Below are 19571 nucleotides of genomic sequence, written 5' to 3' on the forward strand. Positions count from 1 at the left end.
AAACCCAACAAGTAACTCAAATGTGTTTATGTGTGATTTAAAGGAACATATAAGCTTTTCAGCTGAAAGGAAAGAACGAATGACGGAGAAAACTAACCCAAATAATTAAAGATTGGCTAAACAAACAACGAATTAAATAAACATTTCTGAAAAATAATTTAGTCCCCCAATAATAAAAGAAAATATATTTAATTTTTTGTAAAAAAAAAAAAAAATCACACCAGATTGCAAGTAAAACCACAATACTTGGTTACAAAATTACAAATAACTTGGAAAAAAAAACTTTGGTTGTGTTTTAACTGTAATTAAATATTTTGCTGATAAATGAAATGCATTTGTCTTCATTGTTTAAATTATTTGATTATTTAAATTAGAGTTTTGCAAGAATTAACTTTTAACCAGTACAATAATCATAACTGTGGCGTCACTCCATAAACAAAAGGACAAGGATGCAAACTGAACTTAAAGTTTCGCTCTTATAACGTAAAAAAGGCAAGAACTTAGAGAAATACTCGTAGCCTTTTTCTGTTTTCACAGATTGGCTGACGTATAAATTTTGCACGGAGTGAGACCTCTTTAGGTTGTTTTTGCCTTTATAAAGTCAAGTTAGACGCAATCAGAAACAAAACAGTCAACTGTTAAGTGTTTGCAGGTTAAAATTTCACTATCAGATAGTTATTCCTGAATATGAAAGAACAGTTTAAAAGGCAAAACAAAAACCGATGAGATTTGGTAATAAGATCATTACGATGATAATCATCTTTTTATGTTTTTTTATATATGTAATGTAAAAAAAAAACATGGTGCGCTATTGTGTCTAAGCACAATACGATGTTTTATTATTTTAATTGTTAAAAATGTTGAAATAAATGAAGTCCACAAAGACAAGAATGAGTTAAGAATATTACCGTAGTAAAACTAATAAACAATACTTTGTCCACGCCGGACGGGAACGTTCTTTATTTCTGACAACCTGCTGCCCAATAAAGTGATTGACGGGCTCGTGCCAACATGGAAAGCTGAATGGACCAATGAGCGCGCAGCACCTCGCTGACTCATTAACAGGAAGTTATTTAACCAGCTGCCGTGAAGCTTGTGTTGTTAGTTCACGGAGCCTGTGGAAGGCGTCGTACAGCGCAGAAATGGACCCGGGAGTTTTTACGTGGCTTTTCCTGCTGTTACTTGCTGCGGCCACAGCAGGTAGATAACTCGACACCAGGAGGAAGTAACTCTAAAATAAGCTTTGTTCTCTTTTACTGAACAACGCGTTCATTTGGCAGTCGTTTCTGTGACGGCGTTGTTTGTTGTAACTTAACGAGTCTTAACCAAGAAAGTATCAAAATGTCATTTAGTCTAACGTTAACTCTTAGTAGTTGTTCACTTAGTGCGGTGCTTCTGGATTCCAGTCCTGCTCTGCACGTTTTAGATGTGCCTCTATTCCAGAACAGCTGATTCAAATGATTGCATGATTGCATCAAGTACTGCAGAAGCCTGTCAATCAGCCACAGATTCAATCCAGGTGCGGCAGAAGGGAAACACCTAAAACATGCAGGGCAGGAGGGCCTGAGGACCGGACTTGAACCACTGACTTAGTGGGTATCTTTATGACGTATGAACTGGACATTAGCAGAAGTGAAAGTGGCTATTATCTGTTTGTTTCAAACTAAATACTCTGCTTTTTTTTCAGCTTCCTGGCCTATGACCTGCTATCAGTGTATGTCATTAACGTGTCTGTTAGTTAAACCTTTAATGTCTGCTTGTTTTCAGAGAGGAGTAATGTCCTCCTCATTGTGTCGGATGATCTGCGGACATCCCTGGGTTGTTATGGAGACACACTCGCGAACTCTCCCAACATTGACCAGCTGGCATCCAAAAGCCAAGTCTTCCTCAATGCGTTTGCCCAGGTGAGAGCAAGATTTTGTAGAAAGATTTTAAATGAGTTCCAGCTTCTTTATATATATATATATATATATATATATATATATATATATATATATATATATATAAACAAGAAGACAAAACAAAAAACACTTTTTGTTTCCATTTTACCCACTTTGTTAGGGTAAAATTGTATGCTTTTAATAATAAAAATTGATTGCAAGCTACAAGCAGCAATTAACTGCTGTTTTTCTCCTAATGTTTTTCCTATTAAAAAGCAGAACTCCAAAAATATCTAATTCTGTTCAATATTAAACACTTGGACCAATACTAAATGTGAGGGGTGTTTTATACATTTTCTTGATTCTCTGGCTCAAAATAAAAATGCAAACGTATTGTTGTATGACCTTATTGTAGGTATGTACAACATTTTACCGGCAACTGAAGGTGTAATTGTTTCATTTCGGTGTTAAGTCATTAGATTATATAATAAATTTTGTTTTTATTGTGTGAATTGTACTGGTCCATGCCCAGTTGGGACAGCTTGGCCTCACTGATGTGTTTGAGAGCCATTTTCCCCCCCTCTTTCTCTAGCAAGCCGTGTGCGCTCCCAGTCGCACATCCATGTTGACCAGTCGCAGACCGGACACGACCAGACTCTATGACTTCAACTCCTACTGGAGAGTCCACTCTGGGAACTACACTACTCTGCCGCAGCACTTTAAATCTGAAGGCTACTACACCATGTCAGTGGGGAAGGTGTTTCATCCAGGTATGAGCAACAATGTGTTTTACTGAACGAAAAAAATCCTAAAGAAAATTTGAAATGATGTATCACAAGTTTAGCCCCTTGTGCTTATATGTCCACTTGTTTCTTTCCATAGGAATTGCTTCAAACCACACTGATGACTACCCCTACAGCTGGTCTATTCCTGCATATCACCCATTTTCCTTTAGATTTGAGAAGCAAAAGGTAAGAATAAGGAATTTTATGTTTAAAATGTGGTTATTGCCCTGTGTGGCAGTATAAGAGCTGGTCCTTCATCGGGAACAACTTATCCCTGACTAATATTTGACAGGACTCTCCTGTGATCTGTATGACAAACTGTTTTAACAAGGTAAATTGATTAGCACAACATATAAATAAGGAAGAATTGAATTGACTGACTCCTCAGTAGAAGAAGAATGCATTGTAAAAGCACTGCTGACCACTGAGCTGTGATATCGTGTCTCATACTTGTTATAATAAGGATTAATAGAGGGATTCAGACATTCAAATAAGTTATTTAGAAATTAAAATTTTTTTAGTAGGTTTCCTTGGGACAAAATTGAAATCAAAATATAACCAGTTCAATGTGGACGTAATTTGTATAAGCTGATGTTATGGTCCTTTGTGTGTCTCTACTAATGTTTACCATCATTGTGGAGGAATTCAGACTCAGCCATGCTGTCGTGGATTTTCTGCTGTTTGGGACCATTGTGCTGTTTCAGTTCACATAAATCTCTTACACATGGTTTTGCATTTGACTCTACATACTATGGCTTACAGAGGAGTTTATAGTTGACTCAATGACTCCAAAGTGCCAAGGTTCTAAAAAATAATATAACCAGTCCCCAATCACCGACTATGACGGTTGGTATGAGTTGTTTGTCTTCTATCTTTTTAATTTTGTTTTGTTGATTTTAGAGCTCCTAAAATCAACAAAATCAAAGTAGCATATTCTCTCAGAGATATGCCACTTACCAAAGAATGAATAACTCTACCCTGGAGGTATGGACTATGTGAAAACTATATGGTTATGTACAGGCAAGGGCGATCATATTACAGACCATATCTGATTTAGTGGGGGTTGATCAAACTGTTAATTTTTACAAAAAACATCACTATCGAATAAAACTACCATATTAGCGTCATCTGTGTTCAGGATCTTCTCAGTGGAGTTACAGTCAGTAGTTTAGGGAATGAAGATAAGGGGCACGACAACACAACCTTGTGGTTCACCTGTACAGATAATATGGATGTGCAGAGGAAGCCAGAAGCCCACTGGAAGCTTTAATCGGACACCGGTGGGATTAACCTGCAGAAGCTTTGGCTCCGCAGGCTCATAGTAACACATTTTTAGGGAACCACAAGTTGGACACAGAGCAGACATTCAGAGATTTGTTTATAATGTCTGAAGACTGATTCTAGCTGGTCAAGTCAATGTTTTAGGACAGATGGTAAACTTTTTGAAACATTTTTGAGTTGGATGATTGCAGGCTGAATAAAAACAACTCCCATTAGGTGAAAGCTTGTTAAACTGGATATAAAGGAGTTTTACAAACATAACCCTTTCTTGAGTAACTTGATTAAAATAAATCCTGAGTCTACCATCTGACTCCATACTTGTGATGCATCTATATTATGTATTTAAGATACAAAGTGTTTCCACAGCCAGTTACTGAAGTTCAAACTTCTGGATTTGGTATTGCAAGTTTTCTTTCTTATGAAACAGCTTTGTTTGTTCCACTAACCTTCATGTACACGTCATGAAAAACACTTAAGATGCAAGGCCAAACTCTGAGCGAACATTTAAATTGCCTGTCTCCATGGCGTCACCAGAATGTTGAAAGCAGCGTAACATTCTGACATGTCACAAACCAAAACCCAAGCTGCAGAATTCCTTTTCACAGTCAGACAAACTCTGAACCTTTGAGAGAAACTGCACTTTTTTTCCGCCCTGCGATTATCTCGATCCACGATCTGGTCAAGGTTTTGCTAGCCGCATGGCTCCTTCCAAGAGAACAAACTCAGTCATGCAGTGGCATGGGATTGAGAGGCTTGGCATTCACAGTAATGTAAGTAATCAATAACCACTCTATTTAAAACTTTATTGTTGATGAATGTTTTATTTAGATGGCTGATGTAATTCGATGAAATCTTAAAGCCAAAATGTAGATGCTGCCTATTTTACAAGAATTTACAATTTAAGAGCTTTTTCAAATTAAGAAATATTTTTTGTTAACAAATACATGAATGTAGAGTTGCATTTGACTAGTTCAGTTATTTATAGTATTATGAATGATTTAAAATGAGTAGTAGTAATTGTTGCAAGGGATTTTTGTGAGCTGGAGCGGTAAAAATCTTTGTTTCACAGACCGTAGACGGCTGCAGCTACAACTCCCGGATGCTGGCGATGGAGAGAGTTCAGCATGCCGACACGGTTGCCCTCGTTGAGCGCGTAGAGAGGCTATGTGACTCTGTGATGGCCAGGAACAATGCTGTTCTGAAGAGACTGGGCCACTCCATCCGGCAGAAACCCTCTCCCTCGCTTCGGCTCCTGGACTTCCAGCCAAAGTCCTCCGAATCCCCCCGCAGACGAGCGAGCAGCAGGAAGACCTGCCATTTTCCCCCTATAAATGGGAAGCAGATAAGCTGCCCCAACAAGGCCCTGGATGAGCCCTTCTTTGACACAAAGCTCCCACTGGGAAGTCAGCTGGTGGCGCTGCCCTGTGAGATGACTGAAACTCCGGGTCGAGCCAGAAAGCCAAGCCCCAACGCTTTGGTTGGATCTGTGGACACCCTGAGCACCATGGACATCCACACTCCCAGTGAGCTCACCTCCATTTCACTGGACCCATATCTGCCATTGACGCTGTCTTGTCTTCCTCCAGCCCCAGCAAATGGAGCATCTCAAATCCTGGTGAAAATCAAACAAGCAGGTTAGTTTTAAAGTCAATCAGCAAACTTTACTTATAACAGCAGCCTAAGATGTTAAAACCCCTGAAACATATAAAGCTGAGCTAACCAGACTGTTTTTGCTTTTGACAGAACCAGACCAGAACATAGTTGGATGCAAACAGGATTCAGTTTCAGCCAACGTGGAGCAGGTGATAAAAAGACAGAATCAATTCCTGCTTATCCACCAACTCCCATCTATAGCTTCAGCTGATCTTAGAGAGACACTTAAAGTTTCTGCACTGCCTCTTCAATTTGCACATCCTCCTAAAGTTGCACCACTTCCTAGATCTGCACTTCTTCCCAAAGCTGCACCTCTGCCTGAAGTTGAATTGCTTTGTAAAGCAGCACCTCCCCCTATAGCTGTACATCCTCCCAAAGCAGCACCTCATCCTAAAGTCACAATTGTTCATATAGCTGAACCTCATGCCAAATCTGCACCTCATGCCAAATCTGCACCTCATGCCAAATCTGCACCTCATGCCAAATCTGCACCTCATGCCAAATCTGCACCTCATGCTAAAGTCACAATTGTTCATATAGCTGAACCTCCTTCAAATGCAGCGCCTCCTTTTACAGCTGCACCTCTTCCCAAATTTGCACCTCTTCCCAAATTTGCACCTCATCCCAAATTTGCACCTCATCCTAAATCTGCATCTCATCGTAAAGCCCTGCTTCCTCTTAAATCCACGCCTCTTCATATAGCTAATGCCGCACCTTTTCCCAAAGTGGCACCTCATCCTAAATCTGCATCTCCCCCTAAAATCAAACCTCGTAAAGTGGCTTCTCTTCATGCAGTTGCACCTGCTTCTAAAATTGTTCCTCCTTCTACATCTGCACCTCTTGCCATAGTGGCACCTCATCCTAAACCTGCACCTCCTCCTAAAGCCACACCTAAAGTCGCAATTCTTCATATAGCTGCACCTCCTCCAAATGCAGCACCTCCTTCTACAGCTGCACCTCCTTTTAAAGCCACACTGCCTCCTAAATCCCTTCCTCATCTTAAAGCCAGACCCCTTCATAAAGCTGCACCTCCTTCTAATGCTGCACCTCTTCCCAAAGTTGCGCCTTCTAGTACAGCCGCACCTCCTCCTAAAGCCCCACCTCTTCATACAGTTGCAGCTCTTTCCAAAGTGGTACCTCCTCCTAATGCCTCACCTCTTCAAACAGCTGCCCCTCTTTCTACAGCTGCCCCTCTTCTCAAAGTTGCACCTCTTCCCACAGTGCCACCTCTCTCCAATGTGCCACCTCCTCCTAAAGTCACGCCTCGTCCTACAGCCGCACCTCCTCCTACACCGACATCTCCCAACAGAAGACTGCAACGAAAAGCCATTTACCTCCAGCGGTATCGCAGATAGGGTATGCCCTCTCTGTGTGGGACTACCCAACATTTGCATCTTTTTTTTTTTCTCCCCCTGTTTTTGAGTTGTTGGGAAAGTTGCGCTTAATAAAACATCTACCTTCATACAATGTATATTGTGTATTTGTTTCTCAAAACCTGGACAAACTCAACATTTTAACATGTTGCACATTAGAAAGCAGTCTATGTAAGATAAATATTTTGTTGACGGTGCCACACAGCAAACCTTCACTAAACCAGCCTGTAGGAGAGGAAGGGGAAAAAAAAAGGAAATGGGAACCACATAAACTCGGTTCACTGACGATACAATCCTACCTTAAGTTTAAACATCAAAGATTTCCTTCTGCTCCAGTGAAGCTCTGAATGCTACATTATGATTCTCTGATGAAGGAAAGATGACCAAACGCCTCCATGTTTTGTTTCTTCAATGGGACAAAGCATGAAGGGAAAAATATTAGACTGAAGAGAAACGTCTTGCTGTTGACTGACGGTCGGTGTTTAAGCATGGACGAGGGCAGCAGATTAAATTTAGTGCAGCAGCTCAATGTAGGCTATTCTGCACAGTAGTTTACAAAAGGCACAAGACAGAAAAGCTGTGTACAGAAAACACAAACTTAAAGATTAACTTTGTCTACCAAAACAAATCTAACTAAAGTAATGTGCACACACCTACACTGTAATCTGTAAGGAATCTATTTAGGCCCTGATGGTGCCTGACATTGGAAGTGACTTATTTAGTATTTGCAGTTTTTCTAACTGTACATTTAGTTTTTTTGTTGTATCCAGGAAAACACAAATGTTTTCTTTCCTCTTTTTCTCAAAGCTCACAGGTTTTCATTTTGCCTCTTTGTTTCTAGATTTGCTTTTTACCTCATTTTATTGTCGGACTTCTTAGAACAAATTTTGCCTTCTGCCTAAAGCAGGGGTGCCCAACGTCTTTCCTCGAGGGCCGGCACCCTGCATGTTTTAGTTTTCGCCCAACAACCTTTTCAGCATGTCATTGTTCTTCTTAGGCCTCTAACGAGCCATCATTGGATTCAGGTGCGTTGAACTAAAACATGCAGGATGCCGGCCCTCCAGGACCCACTGTTTGCACCCCTGGTCTAAATACATTTTGTCCAGACCAAGCATCATATTGTACCTGCCTAGCGAGCATTTTGAACCCATTCCCTTTGGGGTTTTTTTTCTTCTCATAGTCAGAAGTCTGAATTTCCCATAAATTTGTCTCAAATGTATTGAGACATACATTTGTCACATACTGTGGCAGTATGCATGTCTCAGTACAACTGCAGTTGGTTGTCACAATACCCCGTCCAATTACTCCAAAACTAAGCCTCACTATTATTTCAATCTACCCACAGTTGTCATCTTCAAACTTTTGGACCTTCAGTGTGGAATTTCTGCCAATAGATTGGATTTGGATAGCATATGGTGAGGAAGCCGATGGCAGACTGGAACTTGGAGTCTGCTACTGGTGCTTTGAATGGTTTTAACCTGCAATGTAAAAAATAAAATGAAGTGTTGGTTATTGCGATATAAAATGGTGCCGTCTGCTAAAAAAAACCCCATTTAATCCTGACCACACCTCACTTTGTGTATGCCTAGTGGACGTTTGTAGCTGCACCCAATACTGTAAATCATGTTTCTCTTGCACTGTTCATAACAACGCACTATTTTACATTTAAAAATTGAAAAAGGGTAACTTCATCTGTCCAGCTTTATTTGCCACAAGTTTACATGAACAGCCCAGAAAGAGAAGTAGATTCTATGACAAAGAGTTGTGTTTAAAATAAGACAAACAAGAATAACTGGGCTAGAAGGCTGGCACGAGTGTTTGAAATGGTTGTCATGACAACATGTGGGGTTCCAGTGTGTGAAGGAGTGAACAGTGTACACCTGCTTTACATCCAGCTAAGCCTGTCACAATAAGCAGTTCAATTAATTGCATTAATTAATTAAAATGAGCTCCATAATTCCCATTCTGTTGATTGAAGGGCAGTTTTGTTTACGGAGACTTCATAGTCCATTTTATTTATGGCTTTGGTTTTATGAAGTTTTTTTATTTCCTTTTTTTTCTTGTTATATTTATTGTATAGCCTTGTGTTTTAAATATTTAAAATATCTTCCTCTCCAGTGTTCTTTACAAAAGTTAAAGTAGTTTATTGGTCTTTGAGAGGGTGAACTTCCATTATCGCTATATTATTTGAAAATGATCTCAAAACAATAACATTATTGTTTATCACAATTTATCGCCCAGCAAAATTTGTCAATCGTGACGGGCCTTCAGCCAGCCAGTGACTGAAGAATGACTTTTGGACCTGGAGTGGACAGGAAGAGGACGCACGATCAAAATTATCTCTGAAAGCGAATAAGTGAACATTTCCTCTCCAGATGTGTAAAGGCGAGGACGGTCGGCTCCACGCCAACCTGCTGTGTGCGGTCAACGTGACGGAGCAGCCTGGGGGAACCCTGCCGGACCTGGAGAGCACCGACGAAGCGGTGAGGCTACTGAAGAGTCGGGCCAGCGACGGAGCGCCTTTCTTCCTGGCTGTGGGCTTTCACAAACCGCACATACCTTTCAGGATCCCTCAGGTACATGAGTCTTTATTTATGGCGCAGCCTATACAACATGTCTTGTGTAAAACATGTAATTCATCAGAGTGGAAACGTACCTCATCAATCAGACTCAACCAGCCAACAAGCTTCCTGATGAATTGGTTTTAATTGAGCAGCTTCTGATGCATTCACCAACTTCATGTCCTCACATAAACGTCTCCCAACACATGCTGCTGTTATTGATTTTGATCATGTCGAGCAGCTGGGAGAGACTGATGTGATAACATGCTAAACAGGAACATTTGCAAATTTAGTTTTATGCAGCGGATCGTGTAAAATGACAGTCTGTGGCAAATTAAACATTTTAGCTGTGCATTGTCAGATGTTGGCTGAATGCAGCTGCATATCAAAGATATGGCTCGTCCTCTCTGATCCTCATTGTGTCAACAAAGCTGGAACTGTGTAGTTAAAGTAAAAATAGAAGTGATCTGGTGTTTAATTTGCCTGTGAAAGAAGAGCTTACAGATAGTTTGGTTTGTTAGTTTAGTAATGCTATGAGGTTACACAGTTTTCATATTCTTTTTTTATACTTGTTGCTTTGCAGCCACATTTTTTAATGTATTTATTGGGATTTTATATGTCATAGTGTGGAATATTTATGAAACTTGAAGTAAAATGTTGGTCTTAAGGTTTTTCAAATGAATAAAAACAAAGGAATTTGCTTTTGCCCTAAATTAAAATCTATTTCAACCACTTATAGGTCACCTGATAAGTGACCTATCGGTTCTTAAAAATCACAAAGGATGGATCAGGGATTAAATTAGGAAGTTCCAAAGACTTGAACATTTTACGAAATACATCTAGGTCATCAACGAAAAATAGAAATCCATACCTATCAAAACATGGCCGCCATCTCAACTGACCCCCCAGCCAAGAAGGGCGTTGGCCAGGAGGCCGGTGGGAGGCCTATGCTACCTCTTTAGGAGCTGCAGAGATCCACAGGCGAAACATTTGAGGACAGTCATTTATGCTACAAATTTAGCATGTAAGAGTAGTAAACGCAGCCGTTACCCTTATGAGTTTTCTCAACAGTAAATCTATTGTTCAGAAATCTGATTTCCTGTTGTCTCCCTCAAACATATAGGAGGCATGGCGAACATGTAAAAGAAGCTGCTTTGGTCAGAAGAATCCAAATTTAGTCAATGAAAGGCAGAAAATGAGCTGCTTGACTCCCAAAGCTCACCCTCCCCACATTAATGCAAGGTGGGGATGCATCATGCTGTGGGGATGGTTTTTCTTCAGCAGGGTCAAAGAAGTTTATCAGGGATAAGAAAACAATTGGAACTACACATGAAAAAATTCACGTGTTTAAGTGGCCTAATCAAAGTCCAGACCTAGCTCCATCTCTGAATCCATGAGCTTGAGTTATTTTCATTTAAATCAAATGAGCAAACATTTCAGTCTCTACATTTGAAGATCCTTTAAGAGTCTTTAAGCTGTAACTGAAGTGAAAGGTGGTTCTGGTCAGCATCAGCTCAGCCTGCATTAATCATTCATGTAATAATTTTTTTGGAAATGATCAGTTAAATCTCAGTTTTAATAAACTGGGATCATTTTAAATCTTCATAAAGTTGACACTCGTACTCAAAATGTCCATCTCGCTGCGCTTGGCTGGCCGCAGTCGTCGTTCTGGTCGAGTCTGTGTAATGCACGGCACAAGGACAGCGCTTCAGTCACTCTGAATCGGATTCATTATAAACAATTCAGTCGGTCCCCCGGCCCCTGAATGAGCAGGCTGCTGTTGGCACAAATACGGCTGAGTGGGAGAGGTGGGGGGAGGTTATTGTCCTGTGAGAGGAGGCAGTTTTGCTTAAGTATGTTTTGGACAAATGCTCCCAAATCCTAGACAAAAGCAGACACAAAGCCTTTGTAAATGGTGTTGGGGAAATGGGGAGAAATAATGGCTTATAGAAAAGAGAAAGAGAAGAAGCATGGAAAAATAGCTTTTTGGGATAACTGCTGAGACCAAATGAGGAAGGAAAAGGAGAGTCGAGAAAACAAGAGGTACTGGACAGAAGTTAACGGCATTGATTCTTGAAAATCCTTAGTATACGTTTTATTTAGAAATCTCCAAACACCTTCCAGAGAGGTGTTTTGTTGGTGCTAGTTGGTAGTATTAATTTTTAGATCAGCAGTAGTGAAGAATTTAATGGCAAACATTGGAAGTGGATGATATTCCTATCAATAGACAGACTGTCTCTTTGTGGTCGTTTTACCCATATTTAACACTTGAATGCCCTCCAATGTTGCAGGAGTACCTGAGCCTATACCCCTTAGATAAAATGACTTTGGCCCCTGACCCAGATGTTCCCGAGCGCCTTCCTCCTGTAGCCTACAATCCCTGGACCGATGTGAGAAAGAGGGAGGACGTTCAGAAACTAAATGTCAGCTTTCCATACGGACCAATTCCTAAAGACTTCCAGGTAAAAAAGAAAACCCCAAACCTTTCAGCGTCTAATGATGGTGTGCTCCTTCTTCATTGATGAGGAAGTATAACAGTGTTGCTCTGCCATTGTCTTCCAGCTGCGTATCCGTCAGCACTACTACGCCGCTGTGTCTTACATGGACGCTCAGGTTGGGAGGCTTCTCAGCACTCTTGATGCTCTCGGGTTGACTGACAGCACAATGGTGGTTTTCACATCGGATCATGGTTAGAAGACTTTTAAGCCCTAAAATTAGTGTTTTGTTATCTGGAGCGCAAGTGTTGTTTCTCTCATATATTGGGTTTACTTGTACACCCTAGTGAAGATGTGCAGAAACTATGAAAGTAATCTTTTATAGCAGCTGGTCTTCACCTGTGATTTTTCAAAAGGTTGGATCAGACAAAGAAAGGGATCTATGGACATTTCTCTTGGCACTTTCTCTTTAGACCAGGGGTCTCCAACCCTGGTTCTGGAGATCTGCTATCCTACAGGTTTTAGATGCAACACTCCTCCAAACACACCTGCATAAAATGAAGAACTTGTTGCCAGGTCTTTGCCAAGCTTTACGGCATGGTGAAGAGGTAATTCTCTCATTTGATTCAGCTGGGTTGGAACTAGGATGGTATAAACCAGAACTTTGTAGTACCCTTTGCTTCGTCCATTGGGTCTGGGCTCTCCGCTCTTGAGAAACGATTGCCTCCTAAAGGCATGGACTTGTCACGTTACGTTTGTACCTCAGGTAAAAATAAGGTAATTTATTTACTATTTAAAGTTCCCAGAGACTACCAACAGGTAATAAATGAACAAAATAATGTGCTTTAGTTACATTTATTTAACAGGAAGTCATGGGAGATTTAGTTTAAAATTATTTCTTAATGTAAGGTTTTTCTGTGAGGATATGCTACAACAATGAAATATATTTTAAGATCTTCTGCACATCTTCATAAGCGGTGTCAGTAAATCATTTCCTCCCTGTACACTTTTAAGACGTTCCACTCAAGAATGACTTGCTTTAGTTCCTCTTGACCACCAGATGGCAGTGTTGTGACAGCAAATATCTTGTCATGTAAAACTGTGGCTCTTTGTTTGCATTACTTCCCATCTTTAACAGCTGTTTTTTTTTTTTTGTCAAAGCTAAATTAATGTGAACATTATTTAAGTGGCGGATGACGTGGAAAAACGTGTACAAATATAATCCATGCTTTTATTTGTGCTATGTTGATTTATCTTCACCTCTGTCACATCAGTGTTTTTGATCCAAAACCTCAAATTCTTCCCCCCTCTTCTTAACACAGGTTGGTCGTTAGGCGAACACGGCGAGTGGGCTAAATACTCTAATTTTGACGTGGTGACACGTGTTCCCCTCATCATGTTTGTCCCTGGGGTCACGGCCTCCCACAGCTCTCCAGGAGCGTCTACTTTCCCCTTTATTGACGTTTTAACCCAACCAGAGTACAGCTTCACAAGTAAGAACCCTCTACTGGCGAAACCTTTTTAATGCCATAAAATTCTCTTGCTTTCCACAGCCTTAGTGCATATTTAAACAGAAAACTTGTGGGTTTTTAAGTGCTCTCATAAAGCTTGTTAAAACATTTTCTAATGCAGCCATTAAACTTTTAATGAAGTCTTCAACGTACACAGGGAGCTTGAAAGAAACGTATTTAGACATGGATACTCTTGGATATATTGCCTAAGGATAGTTTTCTTTTTTCTGCAAGTAAAAGTGGTGCAATGGTGATGAAATGCACCATTAAATAAAACACATTTTTGGGCTACCTTCGCTGGCTGTGGTTAGTTAAAACTTCAACTGTATGACTTTTTATTTTTATTTATTTTTTGCTCTCAGATGCTAGAGTTATCCAAAACACAGTGGAGCTGGTGGATATTTTTCCTACAGTTTCTAACATGACCGGCCTCCCAGCACTTAAGGAATGCCCTGAAGTTTCTTTCCAGGTAAAAAAAACAAATAAGTAAATTTATCCAACACAAGATGAGCTCAGAGTATCCAGGTATCAGGTTTGAGGTTTTATACTATAGATTTAATAGCTCAGATTGAGCTTTTTAATTATAAATGTTTTTACCCGACTTAATATTAAGCCATTTTAAGCCAAACTGTTGTACAACACAGATTCTTTTAGGTTCATCTGGATTGTAACTTTTTATCAATCACATATAGCAGGCAGTTAAATGTTGAGCATAAATGTGTCATTAATACACATTTCTTGTTACTGAGAAGGAAATGTTCTGGAAACAATGCTAAGAAAGCTAACAGGTGGCTTTTCCTGTGCCAAAACTGATGATGTACAGTGTACTTACTGACGTGGAACATCTGCAATATAGTTCATCCATTTTCAAAAAGTCCCCAACCTTGTTCTGATTTGAAATATTGCAAGAAAATTGGCATTCGTGGGAGGAAGGCTTTAGAAAAAGAAAGGCTACTTTAACCCAACCCTGCTTGATGTAAATGCTGCTAATCACAGCTGAATTAATTCATACCATAAAGCCAGAACTGACATTTTTAAGATTTTTAAAAGCCTAGTAGATTCAAAACACTTTTTTAGTTTATTTTATTTTTTACGCTTGAGTTATACTTTGTGCTACGCTAGTAATATTAGCATGATAACTTGAAATTTCATGCTAGGTTTCTGCTAACGGTTGCGATAGGTTTCGCATTTAGGCCTAATTTTTTGGACTGTTTGACATTTAAGACCATGAGAGTAGAAATAAGCTTTTCAGATATTTTGGGAATCAGTCTAAAAATGACTTTTATTACCAGCTATTGATGGTAGTAATATATAATATTTTACAGATCCACACTAAATTAAAGTTTATTGGTCCTTGAGAGGGTGAAGCTTCATTATTATGCTGTTATCAAGATATGATTTGAAAATGGACTCAAAAACAACATCCTGGTTTATCACAATAATTACTGGGACATTTTATTGTCCCGCAAAATCAGTAATCGCTGCAGGCTGAGTGTTTACTCCCTTCCTGTTCTGTTTCAGGTGGAGCTGTGCACAGAAGGAAGGAACCTGGCCCAGACCTTTCACCAGAAAGAACGAGGGAGGAACCCTGACATCCTGGCTTTCAGCCAATACCCTCGTCCCTCTGACACCCCGCAGGTAGGGCATTTACAGAACATGACATAAAGTTTCATCATGATGGTTAAATTACAGTTAATCTAAAATAAACCCCACAAAAAACAAGAAAGCTTGGTTATCAGCTGGAGCCTTTATTAGAGGTGGACATTTATCGTATCGTTTATCATTAATCGTAAAGAAATTCCTATGATGATGAGAATTTTTATTTATCGTCTTGATAAATGTCCATTAATGATGTTGCCGAAGAAACAAAACTAACAATATTGTCGGAAATGTTGTTTTATTTTCTCCATAGCTTGTTTCATCAGAGCATCAATAAATATCAGTATGATTAGATGGCATTACTGTGTGCAATTACATTATGTAAATCACAATTATTTAAGTAAATAAAATAATAATTTATTTTATTTTAAGTAAATAAAATAAATAGGAAGAAGCCTATTCCATGTGTGTATCAACCTGTGGAGTGACTTTGCAAAACAATTTTGCTAAAGAACTGAATTATTGTAAAACTATAAATGCATTCAAAAAAAGACACAAGACATTATTTTAAATAGTTTTATGGAACATCAAGGACATACAGAAACTGTAAAATAATATGGGCTATTCTTAATGATTCAGTTAAATATACTATAAAATATATCAATATATAGATGTAGAGAGAGATGGAGATGGATATAGAGACATAGTGTAAAATTATGTTTTTTATGTTGATATAATATATACTGTCACATGGATTTTGATATAAGGATATATTGAAAAATAGTATGAAAAAGAAAAAGAATAGTGTAAAGTAGTGGGAACTGTTAAAATGTTTGCAAAACAGTTTTTTGTGTGTATGTGTTTAAATGTATGTGTATGTACATATGTATATGCATATTTTTTTTTTTCAGGATTTGTTCAAAATAAATAATTGTCACAAAATATGGCGGTACAGTTGTAATCCTGACCTTTACCCTCTCTGTTTGTACCTGGGCTGCCTCCTCTGTTCTCTCCAGAGCTGTGAGGATGCAACAGCCTCATCTCCTGCTTGATACAATGACTTGGCAGCTGTGCAGAGAAATGTGCTCAGATTAAGAAAAGAAAAACGCTTCATTGCTCTAAATTCTTCTTTTAGAACAACTCTGACCTTCCTGATCTCCGAGACATCAAGGTGATGGGTTACTCGATGCGTAACCGGGCCTACAGATACACCGTGTGGCTTGGCTTCAATCCCAGAACCTTCCAGGTGGGTGTGTCACATCCTGGACTCTCACGCCGTGACGGCTCTTTCTCCTGCCTCTTGTCTTCTCTTCTAAACGGGTTGGGTTCAGCGCGATGGATCCGTCCATCTTGTGCATCTCAGACGGATCCCGTGTCAAAAAGTGGCTTATGTTTGTCTTTCTCGCTCCTCCGTCTCTCAATCTAGGTGAACTTGACGGATGTTCACGGGGGGGAGCTGTACATGTTGGAAGACGACCCTGGGCAGGACAAGAACATCTACGGCGACCATGACCACATTATGCTGACGAAGAAGATGGCCAGCCTTCCTCCTGTACGTTTTAATTGGCTCCAGTAACAAATCCTTTGTTTTTTCTCTGAATAGCATTTATTTACTCTGCTACTTATTTTTCAGGACGTGAGTCTGCGGACAAGAATGAGGCTCCAGCTCTATTACTACACAGCAGGACTGAAGACAAACGCAGGGAAGGTGTGACAAGCGTTAAACACAACAGATGGACTCACTGGGACAAGCTCAAAGGGAATATGGCCGCCTGAAAGGAATAAACACTGTGCATATATAGAAATATATTGAAGTCTTGCAGTATTTTTCAGTTTTTTGGACTTTGTTAGTTTGGTTTATGTTACTGATTAAAAAGATGTTAAAACTTTTCTCTACACAAAGTAATTATTATTCCACAAAATAATCAACTTTTTCATAAAAAGATTCCATCAGGTCTGGACAACATGGCTGAAAAATGCATCAAGATATAAAGGTTGATGCATTTCAGTCCATAGACTGATATGAATATCAGTCTATGGATGATTAATGATCAGGGTTTTGTTTTTAATATCTGATACGCTGCCAAACTGGCGGCGTGTCCTTTTCTATTTTAGCCATGTTTTTCACTCCACACAGTAGATTTTAAATTTTTTTTATTTTTAAGCAGTTTTGAGGCATGATGGCAAAACACGAAACTGTGTCTGCGCCAGTTTCTCAGGAGGTGGTTGCTAGGTAACCACTGAGTGGGTGAGTTAGCTGATGCCACCAACATTTCATAGCTGACTGAGAGGTTGAGCGACTAAAGCCTTAAGCCTTACGTTATTGACATACCAACAAGTTTCATCTTGTGACAAACTGTCGGTTATTTGGTGCCACTGGAATCGTCACGTTACCCAACATGATGGATTTACAGCTGCCACTGCACAACCGGCTACATTATGCAACGCATGCAAATTGACTTCTTTATCCATGACAATTAAAATAGAAAACAATAAAAATAAAGGTCATGGGATTACCAATTAAAGCAGAAGTGGGTTGTATTCTTACCATTAACTTCACATGTGGCAGACGCTCCATGTTAAAAAGGTACTAAAAGTATTTTACAAACAAGATTCAGGCACACAATCCCAACTAAGTTAATGCTCTCAACTCTAAACAGGAACGCCAATTAGTGTTTTGTTTTTTGTAAAATCATTGTGGAGGTGAACATTATTGTGAAAAATTCCAGTTTTCATCTGCTAATAAGTTCAAGCTTTGTGTAATCTGCAAATCCGAATCGGTCTTTATTGTAGTATAGAAGCACAATGAAGTTGGTTTCAGTATAGCCCAACCAAAGACCAACAACATGAGACATGGGTGGACAGGAGCCTGAGGCTGCGGCCATCATGAGGTGCTGCCCGTTCCTTACATGAAAATATCAACACCAGGGTTATTTTCTGTGACTTGGTGCAAAACTGGGTTGATCTTCCACTAATGTCGAAAAATCTCAATTTTGCAATCGCGATGTTTCCATCAAGTAGAAACGCCATTAAAATTGCACGTGACTAAGCTTGTTCACGTGATAAGTCATTAACGTATACACCACGCCATCATCCTCCTGCCACCTTCTTCTTCGTGGTTTGCGCCGGTAGAAACATCCTGTTGTCGATCACGTGACCCGAGCGATGCAGTTTTGTGAAATGCGCTAAACGCCTCGTCCCTGTGCCAAAACTTAATATATATTTTTTAATTTGCTGTTTTTCCATTAAGCACGTTTCTTTTCAAAATTCCAATTTGATTAGTTTGTGTGGTCAGTGGAAACACAGCTTTTGTTTTGAGCCAACATCATGGAGAAATACAGAGATGAATGTAATGGTGAACCAGTAGACTCCCAGTACCAATTCATTTTAGTTGACTGGTTCTGGTGACTTCTCTTATTTGTATTAAGCTCTTGAAACAGGAAGTAGGGTACCTTGGTAACAAACGGGGTTTGACGTTTGTTACCAAGATCCAGATTTCAATAAATTTCCCTCAGAAAAAAATCCCAACAGTTTTTCCCTTTAATAGCACCCAGTCCTCCTCAGGTAACCTCTTAAATCAAGTCTTTTCCTTTCTGCCACAACAGCTGAGGGCGACTTGCACATCCTGTACTGTCGCCATACACTTTGACATTTTCACTTTCACTTCTGGCTGTTTTCCCTCCCTTCTTAGAGAAAAAAAACGAAACAACCCACAGTCAGATTTAATTCAGGACCTGGAATGAACCGAGCGAAAAGCCACCGCCATAAAACCGTAATGCAAATGAAACCGAGTGGAGCTGCGTTTTTTACTGCTGCAGCAGCGCCTGGCGATTTTGTGCCGTGGCCATTTAGAAGAAAGCAATTTCAGCTTTAATTTGGGGTCTGATGATGAATGAAGAGGATTTACTGTCAGCTTTTGCCGTCTGCAGCCGTCTGGGCTTCCCTTAGAGGGATCTGAGTGAATCCTGGATCACAGGTCGGATTCTGACGGGGCAAAAAAAAAAAAAAAAAAAAACAACCCTGAAGTACTTTTGTGTGGTTTTATATTTTGATTCTGATTTCTTATTTAACACCAAAAAACATCATGTTTGTGTTAAAGAGCCCCTGGAAAGGTCCTGGAACTGGGCAGGGTTTGTTTTTTTTCCCTTTTTCTTGTTATAACCAACTATTAAAAAACATTGTAATTTCATCTAAAATGATGGTGCGAGTCTCGTCTCACGCCTTTTCAAAATCTCCTGGCACTCATGCAGAACCATTTGCCTGAAATGAAGTACGTGTTAAAGATAAAAAGATGAAAAAAAAAAAACCATGGCAGCACTTTATATCTATTCCCTGCCAGTTTCACCACTTCCAAATATCATTTTCAGTTTTCTCCCCCCTTTATTTTAGATTTTTAGATTCCTTTTGCCTCCGAGTATCTCAGCCTTTTGGCTCATCTTGCGCGTTTGCTTCAGTAAAACAGTGTTTTGAGGTTTAAAATTTAAAACTACCAG

At 39.6% G+C, this 19571-nt stretch overlaps 1 protein-coding gene across 3 annotated transcripts; it reads left to right on the plus strand.

Moving 5' to 3' along the window:
* The first annotated feature begins 1077 nt into the window (after positions 1–1077).
* ids (iduronate 2-sulfatase) lies at positions 1078–16976 on the plus strand. 3 transcript variants are annotated; one of them, XM_005813225.3, is made up of 13 exons: positions 1078–1200; positions 1768–1904; positions 2473–2650; positions 2763–2851; positions 9348–9548; positions 11825–11995; positions 12096–12222; positions 13291–13461; positions 13842–13948; positions 15001–15117; positions 16214–16324; positions 16505–16630; positions 16712–16976. In XM_005813225.3, exons 1-13 carry the CDS (start codon positions 1143–1145, stop codon positions 16790–16792), a joined length of 1674 nt encoding a protein of 557 aa, XP_005813282.2. In that variant the 5' UTR covers positions 1078–1142; the 3' UTR covers positions 16793–16976. The 3 variants fall into 3 exon arrangements, with proteins under 3 accessions (XP_005813282.2, XP_023184829.1, XP_023184828.1); XM_023329061.1 differs by lacking the exons at positions 9348–9548; positions 11825–11995; positions 12096–12222; ... (4 more) ...; positions 16505–16630; positions 16712–16976 and adding exons at positions 5016–5580; positions 5690–5748; positions 6767–7044; XM_023329060.1 differs by lacking the exons at positions 9348–9548; positions 11825–11995; positions 12096–12222; ... (4 more) ...; positions 16505–16630; positions 16712–16976 and adding exons at positions 5016–5580; positions 5690–7044.
* The last annotated feature ends 2595 nt before the right edge of the window (positions 16977–19571 follow it).

The sequence above is a fragment of the Xiphophorus maculatus genome, chromosome 23, assembly GCF_002775205.1.
Source record: "Xiphophorus maculatus strain JP 163 A chromosome 23, X_maculatus-5.0-male, whole genome shotgun sequence".
Classification (NCBI taxonomy): Eukaryota; Metazoa; Chordata; class Actinopteri; order Cyprinodontiformes; family Poeciliidae; genus Xiphophorus; species Xiphophorus maculatus.